The 13089-nt window shown below is 45.2% G+C and overlaps 1 protein-coding gene across 1 annotated transcript in view; it reads left to right on the plus strand.

The window, feature by feature from the left end:
• The window catches only part of CABIN1 (calcineurin binding protein 1), a 156333-nt gene that overhangs the window by 48782 nt on the left and 94462 nt on the right, over positions 1 to 13089 (plus strand). Inside the window, exons 18-22 of the mRNA XM_081802514.1 lie at positions 206 to 362; positions 5488 to 5603; positions 10916 to 11077; positions 11860 to 12066; positions 12289 to 12434. Coding sequence (XP_081658640.1) covers positions 206 to 362; positions 5488 to 5603; positions 10916 to 11077; positions 11860 to 12066; positions 12289 to 12434 — 788 coding nt within the window. The remainder of the gene's footprint in view (positions 1 to 205; positions 363 to 5487; positions 5604 to 10915; positions 11078 to 11859; positions 12067 to 12288; positions 12435 to 13089) is intronic.

Here is a 13089-nt window from a genome sequence, read left to right on the forward strand (position 1 = left end):
GCTGCACGTGACATAAGGGAGGACTATCAGAGCTGGCTTCTCCGATGCCTGGGCTTAACTCTGTTGCTGGGCACTCTGGGACGCTGATGATGTGCTGGAATGCTTCTAGGTCAGTGTCCCCACCTCTGCCCTGAGGAGTCATCCCAGAGGGTGGGAGCGACAGCTGGCCCTACTATGACATCCCCTGTTCTTCTCCCTCTCCCAGGTCATTGACTGTAGCATGGCCGTGCAAGAGGAGCCCAAGGAGCCCCATGTCTCCTCAGTGCTGCCCTGGATCATCCTGCACCGGATCATCTGGCAGGAAGAGGACACCTTCCACTCCCTCTGCCACCAGCAACAGCTCCAGAACCCGACAGATGAAGGTGGCAGGAAATGGGTCTGGGTGGGGGCAGGCCTTGACAGCTCTATCCAGGTGCTGTGTGGACTTAGGGCTCAGTCAACAGGGTTTTGTGTGGCGCTCAGAAGAAGCAGAAGCTCCTTTGGGGAGCTCATTGCCCAGCGAGGTCAAGAGGCAGTGGGGTGTGGTATTTCATGTCTGGTGCCGATGGCAACACAGAATGACAGCGTGGCGAGTGCTTACAAAGAGTGCTGACACTGCTCCAGGCAGTCTCACACTTGCTTACTCCTTTAATCCCCAAGGCAGCCCTGTGAGATGGGCAGCTACACACTGGCCTTTGCACTTAACCACCATGCTCTGTGACCCCTGCTGGTGTGAGCCCGTCAGTGAGGGAGGTATGGAGTGAGCACAGGTTCCAAATCCCAACTGTCATGTCTTGACTGTGTGACCTTGAGCAAGTCATACAACCTCTCAGCCTCTATTCCCCAGGTACATGCTGGGAATAATGGTACCTATCTCAGAGGATTGTTCTGAGGACAAAATGAAATAATAAAGCTATCATTTGTCGAATCAGTGCCTGGCACATGGGAGTGCCAAATGATGAGTAGTTATAACAAGAAACCGAAGAGGGTGAGCCCAGGACTCTTCTTCATAGAGGTGGTACTTGAGCCAAGTCAGTGCAGTGGTAGGAGATGTGGTGAATTGAAAAATTAACAATAACAACTAAATGACATTTAAACAAAGATTCCCTATCATTCTACCAAGTGGTAGAATGTTCTTGCATTTTCTGTCTAGACTTGGCCAATGACACAAATTTTTTATATAGCTGAGATTTTAATACACATATTTATGTATTCAGCTAAGTTTCAGATTAAATTTATTGGGAATCTTTCCTCAGTGATTTGAAAAATCAGAAAAATGGAAAGGAAAGAAAGTCATCCCTATTCCAACAACCTAGAGAAGGCCAGAGTTAACATGCAGTTTGTTTCCTTCCGTTCATTCTCTCTAACTCCCCCAGTACTTATCAGCTGCTCACTGCATGTCAGACCTCTGGGAATAAGGCACTTCACTCTGACAGATTCATGGTGGGAGGAGACAGACCAGAACACCCACAGTGCCAAGCCAGGGTGGCCCGCTGAGAGAAGGGTGCCTCATGCTGCCTGGGTGGGGGCGAGGGGCGGGGTGGTATTGGGCTGAGGTTTGAGGGAAGAGCAGGGGCAGAGGAGGACACTGGGGAGATGGAGCAGCGTGAGCAGGGTTGCAGGAGAGCTGGACCATGTGGGTTGGACATGGGAAGGGCCAGACTGAGAAAGGCTTTCAGGACCTATTTTATGAAGCTGTTTCAGATTTTGCTCTGTAGTTTTTGTAATGCTGTTGAGAGGTGTCCTGCTTTACTGAACCATCCCCCCTGCTGACCCCTCAGGATGCCTGCAGCATTTCTCTTATAGGTCACACTTCGATGAACCTCATGTATACCTTTTTGCTTCTGCCTAATTGATTTTTTGGATAAATTTCTAGGATGAATATCTTTTGAGCTTTTGACAAGTAGTACCTTTATATTTTCCAAAAGGGTTTTAATAGTGAAAAAAAAAATTGAGGTTTACAATTATGCTTATTGTTTTTCTTATAAATATAATACAGAGAGACTCCTGAATTAAGAGTATTCTTTCCCCTCTGATTAATTATATAAACAAAATATAGATTTTAAAAACCTGCCAGTAAGCAAACAAGGAAAGGGGGACAGTGGAATGCCATCAACTTGAGAGGGCAGGCCAAGGAAAGAATAAGATTCTGGTGGACTGGCAGCAGGTGTGGTTCCTGTCCCATCCTCTCCCACTGGTAGGAAAGTTGAGGGAAGATGGGAAGTTGGCAAAATCCTGGGAAATATTATTAATGTCCTCTCATTTGTAGAGCGTGGGCAAGTGGAGAAGCCCCTCCATATCACCCTGGGCTCAACAGAGACAGGAAGGGCTCCAGGGCCCTGCCACCTTCCAGTGACCAGATCACGCTGAGGGGAGGGATCCAGGGATGAAGCACATTACTGGCTGGGTGGGGAGAGGTCCGGTGTAGGGTAGAACATTGTCATATTGAGTTCTCTGAGCCAGTTCACTGGGGAGAGGAAGCAGGATAGAGCAAAGGAAAGTTGATCTGTGCTTCAGGTCTGACCCAGGCCTTGGCCAACCTGGCAGGCAGCTCTGGAGCCAGAGTGGCCCATCAGAGCTGTCCTACCATGTTGGACTCCAGTAGCTGGTCTTTAGACTCCTATCTTGCTCAGTCACTGCATATGGACTCCCACAGAAAGTGCATGACCTTGGGTGAGGTGCATCTCTGCAGCTACAGAAGAACCTGAAGGAGCTGACAGCTGGGGGCTGTCTGCTGACTGCACTCCTCTCAGTGGGTAGCCAGTCCTACCTTAAAGGGCATCTCAGAGAAAAGACGAAATCCAGGTGTCCCAGCGAGGACCGTGTGCAGCACTCGCCCAGTAATCTCCCTTCTACCTCCGCAGACACAGGTTACAGGAAAGTGGGTTGAGAGCAGCACCTACTTTAAAATTATGGCTTTAAGGAAAGGGCAAATTGATCTTATATTTGGGAAAGTGCCCCAGAAAATCCATTGCTGATATGTTAGAGTACTTACGTAGTATGGAGGAAGTGCCCTAGCAGACCATGGGCAGGGTAGAAGAAGTGACGTGGCAAGTGTGCTGACCTGTTGTAGCTTGCCCCCAACCCTGTGTGGGGGACGAAAAAGAAATAGATGACCTCAATCAGGAAGAAAACTTACACCAAGGAACAGAGTTGGGGCCCTGTAATGATTTGCACAAGAAATCACTTATTACCAAATTGGAACTAATAAGCAGAATGAAACGAAATGGAAAATTGCAAAACTAAGGGAAAACATTGCAAACCAAGCCTCACCATTATAAACTAATAAAGCAGGCTGCGAGGAGCAGAATGAGTATATGTAGAACTGAAACCAGGGATACAGTTCAGAGCCAAAAGCGTTGATGAGAAGGATAGATGTGGGAAACAGGTGGTCCGTGCGAGGATAGATTGTGCTTCTGATGGAAAGACTCTAGCAATGAAACAGGACAAGCAGTCAACCCACTGTCAAACACAGGAATAACATGAATTTCTCTGTAATAAAAACTGAATGTGCAGATTCAAAGTTTTCGGTATATACCGTGAAAAATTTGATACACAGCAAGATACATCCTGGTTAAGGATCTACTTTAAGAATAAAGATTTTTTAGATTTCTAAACTGAAAAAGCAATTTATCTTCACGGGATAAAACATGAGACTCATTTCAAATTTCTCCCTAGCCGCATTCAGGGCAGTTGAGGTGATATTTAAAAGTCTACACTGTTTTCAAGGAAAGATGGTGCAAACTAGGACATCTAGCCAAGTTGCTTATAATTAATAGTGGTAACAGACATTTATAAACAGGGATTCCAGCTTCTGTGGGTGCTTCTAAAAACACCACTGGAGAATGAAGTCAGTAAACCAACATGAGTCAGAATGAAATTCGTCAGGAGTGGAAAAGCCACAGGCAAGATTTTGTGATGAGCACCAAATCCATTTAGAATTGGAATTGAGAGAAAGCAACTGTGCTAATTATTATGGTCACAGAACAGAGTGTCAGTGTTACGAACCTTGAAGTGCTACAAATAATATGTACAAAAAAATTGGGAGAAGGGGAGAAAGGAAGTGTTATAAGCTATCATCCATCTTGAGTAATAGAATCACTTGATGCTGTTGAAAATGGAGACTAAAGACTGGCATGGCTTAATTTCTTCATGATTTTCTGAGTTTGTTTTTTTTTTTAAATCCATGCCTCTCATACTTTTTTTTTTTTTTGAACATTTTATTTATTTATTTGACGGAGAGAGAGAGAGAGCACAGCAGGGGGAGCAGCAGAGGGAGAAGGAGAAGTGGGCTCCCCGCTGAGCACGGAGCTCGATGTGGGGCTTGATCCCAGAACCCTGGGATCATGACCTGAGCCGAAGGCGGACGCTTAACCAACTGAGCCACCCAGGCACCCCATCATACCTTTTTTAAAAAATTAAATTAATTTATGTTTTTTTTAGAGCAAGCGAGAGAGATCGAGAATGCATGAGCCGGGGGGAGGGGAGGAGGAGCAGAGGGAGAAGCAGGGGCTCCATCCTAGGACCCCGGGATCATGACCTGAGCTGAAGGCAGACACTTAATCAACTGAGCCACCCAGGTGCCCCCCTTTCACACCTTTTTGACTGGGGCTGGCCAGTGGTCAAAAAGTATGAAACAAATTTCATGAAAGAATCCTTATTCTACCTGGTGTGAGCCCCACTGGTATTTTCTGTCCTGTGTTCTATCCTAGTCCTCTTTAAAAATGCTAATTACAAGCCCACCAGTGGGTTATAGCCTAGAGTTTCAAAAACACTGAAGAATCTTTAAGGAGCTAATAATAGTTCTAGTGGTGAACAAACACTTAACTGAAATTTGGTCATTCTGTTTTTTTTCTATAATACTCCAGTAGGCCTACGTATAAGAATCTTTAAGAAATGGTATATGTCATACGGGTTTCATTGTTAAAAATTATCTTTCTAGACGAATCATGAGACTATGGACTCTGAGAAACAAACTGAGGGTTTTAGAGGGGAAGGGGGTGGGGAGATGGGTTAGCCGGTGACGGGTATTAAGGAGGGCATGTATTGCATGGAGCACTGGGTGTTATATGCAAACAATGAATCATGAACACTACATCAAAAACTAGTGATGTAATGTATGGTGACTAATATAACAATAAAATTAAAAAAAAACAAACCTGGGGGGAAAAATAAATAAATAAAAATTATCTTTGTCTTTCAAAATGTTTCATATATGTGCCCAGAAAGATGCTTCCAGTGATGTCCACCAAATGTCAGCATGGTTATCTGGAGGTGGATGAGGCATTCCTTATGTCTTCTTGTATGATTTGAATTGTTTTTTGAGAAGCGTGTATTGCTTTAGTAAAGCCAGTCAAGTCATTACTTACTTAAAAAGATAAAAAAGGAAAGAAAGAAAAATCTGTGGCCGCTTTGGTAAAGACAGAAAAGCCTGCAAAGGAGAGGCTGAGCCTTGCAGCTCCCACACATGTCCCCATGCTAACTCTGTGCCGGTCTGTCTTTCCCTAGTGATGGCCGAGACGCCCATGCTCCCATCCTCCCTCATGCTGCTCAACACAGCCCACGAATATTTGGGCAGGAGGTCCTGGTGCTGCAATTCCGATGGGGCTCTGCTGCGATTCTACGTAAGCACTGCCCTCTTGGCCAGGGCTGGGGGCAGGGCGGGTGCGGGGGAGGAGTGCAGGGTGGGATGGGTTGGCACCCTGAGGCTTGCTTGCTTGGCCTTCCCCTGCACTGGGGCCTGCCGTGCTTCTTTGATTTTGTATGTGACTACTCAGAGTTGCCAGAAAGTCTGAACTTGGTTCCCTTGTGCACCTGAGTTCAGGGGTTCTGGATCTGACCTTGACCTACAGGTGGATTTAGAACCATTACTTGTTACTGCATCTGTTATGTGTGTGTCAGGCATAGGGCCGGGCCCTTCATAGTAATTTTAGAAGAAACAACTGCATTCACCACTGCCTTCCATTGAGTCCTGTTTGCCAGGCACCACTCATACAAGGTAGGAGTTGCTGAATCAATAGCTATTTAGCAAGTAAATATTTGGTGAGTGCAAATAGCCTTCCCTCACTTGGCAGTTGTGAATGACTGGGCGTACTGGGGATAAGCAGCATGATTCTGTCCCCAAAACTCGCTGCTGAGTGTGAGGCCAAACAGCACACAGACAGGTTACAGAGCACAAGAGGGTCACCCAACCCAGCCTGCAAGGTCTATTAATAAATATTTTAGTGGAACATGGCCATAACCATTCATTTACCTATTAACTATGGCTGCTTTGGCAATACAGTGGCAGGGATGAGAAGCTCTGATAGAGTCCATATGGTACGTGAAACCTAAAATATTTACCATATGGCCCTTCAGGAAAAGGTTTGCTGACCTCCGCTCTATACCTTTTCAGTGAGCAAGCATATCCTCTCTACAACCGCAGTCTGCCTCCCCAGTGCTGATCTTCCTCCTCTGCCCTGTGCTTTCTGCATGGCTCTTACCACCTTCTAGCATGCCTTATAATTTATTTATCTAGTGTGTTTATTGTGTACCTCTTCTCCATTGAAACGTAACTTCCATGAAGTAGGGATTTTTGTTAGTTTTGTTCACTGCTGGATCCCAGTACTTAGCACAGAGCACCTAGCCCATAGTAGGTGCTTAGTACATAATGGGTTGAATGAATGAACGAGACTGAGAATATTTATAGAGCTCATGTATGTGTAAGGCTTGACAGTTTGCAGAGCACTTGTGCTGAGGAGGCAGAGACTTGGCAGGAGCCCTAGCTGTAGATGCCTGAGTGTCTGCTCTACCCTGTAAGTTCTGAGGGCCTCCCAGGTGCTCACCTTGGGTCAGCTCCACGCTTCAGGACCATTTTTGGAAGAATTGTGCTAAGCTTAGACTATATTGCTGCCCAGGAATTGTCGACTTCCTTCTTCTGCCTTCCCTCTCCCAATTAGAGAGTGTGGAGACATTGTCTACTTCCACAGGGTCACCTCCACAAGGCAGTCAGTCACCCTTATGCCCTTATGCTGCTTGGGGCAAGTCAAGAATGAGGTAGCACCTTTGCAAGCTGGTACCCAGCAGGAGTGGTGCTGAGGAGCGGCCTTCCAGCAGGCAGCAGGGGTGATGATGGGACGATCCTACTCCAGGTTTTCCTTAGGCTGCATCTTCTTTGGTGGAGCGTGTATTCTAGCTGCCAGGATCTGCCAAGTGAATTTGATGGAGTGGAAGTAATAGGAGTACCTCCATGTTTCATTTCATAGCTCCTGACTTTTCTACCCAAGGCCCAGCTTTTCTATTCCTGCAGCAACTTTGCCTTTGTGGACTCGGCTCCTGCTTATTGACTTCCCTCTCTGCTCGGGGCCATCTAGGTGTCCGCTAGCGATTTGCTTGCTCATGTAATTTGCTCATTTTTCTGTTGGGCTTTTTTTCTTTTTCCTATTGATTTGTAGAGTTTTTATGTACTCTGAATTCCAGTCTTTTGTCTGATATGTATGTTTCACCAGTTTTACGTGTCCGTGTGTGTATGTGTGTCTGTGCACACGCACGTGTGTATTTAGTTCTAATTTCTATGCAATTTTATGTGACGTGTCTTTTAACTTTGTGTATAGTGTTTGTTTTACAGAATTTAAATGTCAAATTTATTAGTCCTTTATGGTTTGTGGGGTTTTTGTTTTCTGGGTGTGGTTTGTTTTGTTATTTGTACTTTAAGAAATCCTTTCCTCCCACAAGATTATTAATATATTCTTCTCTAGGTTAATCTTAAAGTTCACTCTCATTTTTCACATCCGGTCTTTATTCCTTCTCAATTTTCGTTTGTTTATGACATAAGGTAGGGATCCATTTTACATTCTATATGGATAGCCAGTTGGTTTGTACCAATCATCAAAGAGTCTGTTCTTTCTGCACTAATTTGTAAAGCCCCCCTCCATCTTCTGTCCATACGTGTGAGGGTTTGTTGTTGGACTTTGTTCTTTCTATTGGTTTAGGTATTCCTGAGCCAGTATCACCCTGTCTTTGAGGTATACTGATACCTGCTAGGATTAATCGACTTACCTATTTGTCACATTCTCTTGACTTTGCCCTTTCCTCTTCTAAAACATTGTAAGGACAGTTGGTAAAATTTTGTGACCCCCGCCCACCCACTTCCTAATCCTCGCCACCATTGGAATTTAATTGGAATGGCATTAATCTCACAGATTAATTTGGGGGAGAGTTGCCATTTTTATATGATTCTTTCCAGTCATGAATGTAGTATATCTCTCCATTTATTCAGATCTTATACTTTCATGTCCCTTGATACAGTTTTATAATTTTCTCCTTAAGCTCTTATATATATTCTGTTAGATTTATACCTGGGCATTATTTTTTTATTCCTGTTATAAATAAATATTTAAAAATTAAGTTTTCTATTTCGTGTTTGTGGACAGATAGGAACACTACTTTTTAAAAAATAAGTTTCTCCTGTCCATAACTCCTTTACTACTGCTTTTATTAATTCTGATGGATTGTAGATTTCTCAGATTTTCTCCGCGGACAGTTATATCATCCATGAATAACTATTTTTTCCCTTCTTTTCAATCCTTACAGTTTCTTTTTTTTTTTCCCTTGTCTTAATGCTTTTGGCCTAGGGGTTGGCACAGCTTTCACTGTAAAGGGACAGATGGTAAATCTTGTAAGCTTCTGTCGGCCATAGGGTCTCTGTTGCAGATACTCAGCTCTCCCATTGCAGCACAGAAGCAGTCCTTGTCAGTATGTAAAGATAATATGTAAAAGCTTGTGAATGCTGAAATTTGAATTTCATATGTTACAAAATAAATTCTTCTTTTGATTTTTTTTTCAATCATTTAAAAAATACAAATGCCAATCTTAGCTTCTGAGCTATACAGAAATAGGCAGTTTTCCCCCTGGGCCATAGTTTGTCACCCCAGCCTAGAGCTCTCTCTTTCTTTTTTTTGGGGGGGATAAATTTTAAAGATTTTATTTATTTATTTGACACAGACAGAAAGAGTACAAGCAGAGGGAGTGGCAGGCAGAAGGAAAGGGAGAAGCAGGCTCCCCGCTGAGCAGGGAGCCCGATGCGGAACTCGATCCCAGGACCCTGGGATCATGACCTGAGCCAAAGGCAGCTGCTTAACCGGCTGAGCCACCCAGGCATCCCAGGGGGGATAAATTTTAAACTACTGACCCTTTCTTTGGTGATTCTAGGCCCATTTAGATTTTCTTTTCTTAAACCAATTATATTTTTGAAATAGTGTCCACATAAGCATAAAGTTGTTCATGAAGTGTGCTTATGATTTAAAAAGTCTCTGTGGTACCTCTGGTTATGCCTCTGTTTCAGTGCTAAAATCATTTATTTGTGCTTCCTCTGCTCCTTTTTTATAAGTCAGTCTTTCCTGAAGCTTATCTAAATTTTTTCAGGGGGCACCTGAGTGGCTCAGTTGGTTAAGCGTCTGCCTTCGGCTCAGGTCATGATCCCAGGGTCCTGGGATTGAGCCCCAAGTCAGGCTCTCTGCTCAGCCAGAAGTCTGCTTCTCTCTCTCCTGCTGCCCCTCTCCCGCTCAAGTGCACGCACGTGCGCGGGGTCTCTCTCTCACTTGCATACTCTCAAATAAATAAATAAAATCTTAAAAAAGTTATTTATGTACTTATTTGAGAGAGAGTGAGCGAGAGAGAGAGAGCACACACAAGTGGGGGGAGGAGCAGAGGGAGAGAATCCTCAAGTAGACTCCCCGCTGAGTGTGGAGCCCGATGCAGAGCTTGATCTCACGACCCTGAGATCATGACCTGAGCCGAAATCAAGATTCAGTTGCTCAAATAACTGAGCCACCCAGGCACCCCAGTAACTTCTTCCTTTTATTAAGATGTAAGTGTTACAAATTTATGTGTGAAACTTATGGGAAAAGCTATACGCTTACCCCCTTGAATTACATGGTGCTTAAACCATCCCTCAGGTAACATCTTCCTTTCGTTAAGGTCTAAGTCTTTTTCAACCTATGTTTAGAAGCATATGGGAAAGGCCTGTGCTAAGTCTTTGGAACTACACTGTGCTTAGATGGCCACTCAGTGACAGTGTTCAGTCTTCTAGTACATGTGTTGAAGGTTATGTTTTCTCCAAGTACGTTTTTAGCTGCATGCTGTAAGTTTTGACATTTGGTATTTGCTACCTTTATATACTGATTTCTAATTTTACTGACTTATGTTCAGAGAATGTGGTCTGTATTGTATCTCGTCTTTAGTACTTGTTGAGATGTGCTTTTTATCTATTTTGGTAAAAATCCCATGGATGCTTGAAAAGAATGTGTAGCTGCTAACATTTGGGCATAACTAATCTCCATAGATACATTACTTGTTGACTGAGTTGTTTATATCCTCTATAATCCTTATTAATGTTTGGTCTGAGAGAGACAATTTATTATGTCTTTGGATATATTTTGTGCTTTGGATATATTTTGTGCTGTATTTTTATACTTTATGCTGAGAGAGAGGGAGTCACTCTCAGACTCCCTCAGCCCTAATGGGATTTACCATCTTGCATTATAACCACTTGTTTAACTGCCCCTCTATTGGAATCTGAGCTTCTTAAAAGCAGGGACTGTGTCACACTGTGCCTAGCAAAAGAAGGTGCTCAGTAAATATTTGGGAAGCAAATGAATGGCCAATAAATAAGTAGAGAAGTTCCCAGAGGGCATATAATATCTCCTTCTAGCAGCTGGTAGGTACTGACTGGGCATGCTGGAAGGAAGGCAGTTTGGCCAGCAAGCTCCTCAGGAGGTCATGTCAGAGCTGCACCCAGAATGGCTCCTGTGAGGGTAATAGGCCGTTTCCAGGAAACAGGTCCCACAGGCACGGCCTCCTCAGGTTGACAGAGTTGACAGAGTGGTGGTCTCCCTGGGGTCCCACTGTGCCAGGGAAGCTATGGGCCTTCTAAGGCATCTCTTCCTGCCTACCATAGGTACGAGTTCTCCAGAAGGAGCTCGCTGCGTCCGCCTCGGAAGACACACACCCCTACAAGGAGGAGCTGGAGACGGCCTTGGAGCAGTGCTTCTACTGCCTGTACAGCTTCCCCAGCAAGAAGAGCAAGGCCAGGTACCTGGAGGAGCACTCGGCCCAGCAGGTGAGGGTGCTGCCCAGACCCCCCGCACTTGCCCCTGCGCAGAGGAGTGGGGCTCAGAGAAGCAGGGGCTCTGAGCACTCTTTAAGGACATCAGACGCATAGCTCTTGCACCAAAAGAATGAGACTGGTCTGACATAGTCTGATCACAGGAAAAGGGTTTTTCTTGGAAAAACTACCTTCGCAAATGTTGACTAATCATTCAAAAGTGCAGCATGGCAATTTTCAAAGGATTTCTTTTTCCAATTTGGATAATACAAATAATTCTTTAGAGGTTTTCATTTGTTCTTGTTTGGTTTTCAGAGCAGTGTTGGGTATATTACCTCATGGCTCGTCATTTATTCTCTAATCTTACCAATTCCATCCCCTGAATGTAAGCTACTTGGGCAGGGCCCCCACAGGGCACCATACAGAATGCAGAACCATCCTGGTCCAGAGCAAGCAGTGGAGTAGCTGAGGCTCATGGAGAGGGTCAGTGGCCTAGCCACAGTCCCCACTCGTGCTTGAACCTACCCTCTGGCTTGGCCACATGGACTCACAGAGTGCGGCCCTCAGTTTCCAATATTTGTCTTTATCAAGGCCCGGGTGTATGCCAGTTTGCTTTTCTGCTCTTCAGATGTTTGGTTTCGGGGATTACAGTGGGTATGCAAAATTTTAAGGGTATACAGGTCTGTTTCTAAACTCTAATATGTTGTAACTTCATCTGTGTTTTTCCCATGGAAGAACTTTTCCCTTTCTGCTTTTACCCTGACTGCATTATGATCTGCCTTCTGTCTTTTCTCAAGGTGGACCTTATATGGGAGGATGCCCTGTTTATGTTTGAGTATTTTAAGCCCAAGACCCTTCCTGAATTTGACAGCTACAAGACCAGCACTGTGTCTGCTGACTTGGCCAACCTTCTGAAGAGAATCGCCACCATTGTACCCCGCACAGAAAGGCCAGCGCTGAGCCTAGACAAAGTCTCCGCCTACATTGAGGGTGCCTCAACTGAGGTAGAAACTGTGTGTGATGGGGCTGTGTCCTGTCATTTTTTTCCTCCAGCATTGCTGTTTATGCACCTTGGCTTCTTTCCTTGCTTTATACCAGAAGTCAGGGCCATGAGAAGCCTAGGGTCTGTCCTGTGCTAATGTGAATGGTCCTGTGTTTACAGCATGACTGGTCACATCTGAGACCCTGACTCCATCTCTCCTTATCCTTGGTCCTTCACCTGCTAGGTGCCCTTCCTTCCAGAAGGGGCCGACCCCTCCCCTCCGGTGGTGAATGAGCTCTACTACCTCCTGGCTGATTACCATTTCAAAAACAAGGAGCAGTCCAAGGCCATCAAGTTCTACATGCATGACATCTGTATCTGCCCCAACAGGTCAGTGGCCTGGGCATTAGGCCAGGCAGGGAGGGCTGGGGTGACTCCAGCTCAGCAGGCTCCTTACTGGGCCAGTTTGGGGTTTCCCTGCCCCAGCAAAGAGACCAGGGAAAAAGGAATGAGAAAGTGTGTTTAGCAATCTGCAGTTTTGGGGAAAGGCAAGTTCTTCATAAAAAGAAGAGCAATGAAGAAGGCTTCTTTCCAGAAGGTGCCTGGGATGAGTGTTGGGATCAGAGAAGGTATGAGCTGTCCATCTGGGTCCAGGCCAGCAGGGGAAGGGGATGCCACCTGGCTCTATCCTGTTGGTTGTGTGCTGCCTCCTTTCCTGGCTCCTGGCCCCGGGAAGTGGGCTGATGTGCTCTATGTGTCTTTAGTTATGGTTGTTTCCTTATTTGGGGGTAAGGGCCCTACTCATAAAGTCTGATTCATTTGATTGAGAGGGAACATTTTCTCACGGCTACCACACCTAGGAGGTTAGCCTGGGGTCAAGGTAAGCCTTGTGTCTGAAGGGTCCAGAGTAGTATCTGTAGGTAAGTACTCAGGGGCCAGGCCACAGTGGCTGCCCACCCTCAGGCGAAACCGGCAAGCTCCATCTTGTCAGGATCCACCTGGCCCAGGGGAGAGGGGCTGGGATCTGAATGAAGAAATCAGTTTA

Source organism: Leptonychotes weddellii, chromosome 13 (genome assembly GCF_054177405.1).
Source record: "Leptonychotes weddellii isolate Sample4059 chromosome 13, ASM5417740v2, whole genome shotgun sequence".
NCBI lineage: Eukaryota > Metazoa > Chordata > Mammalia > Carnivora > Phocidae > Leptonychotes > Leptonychotes weddellii.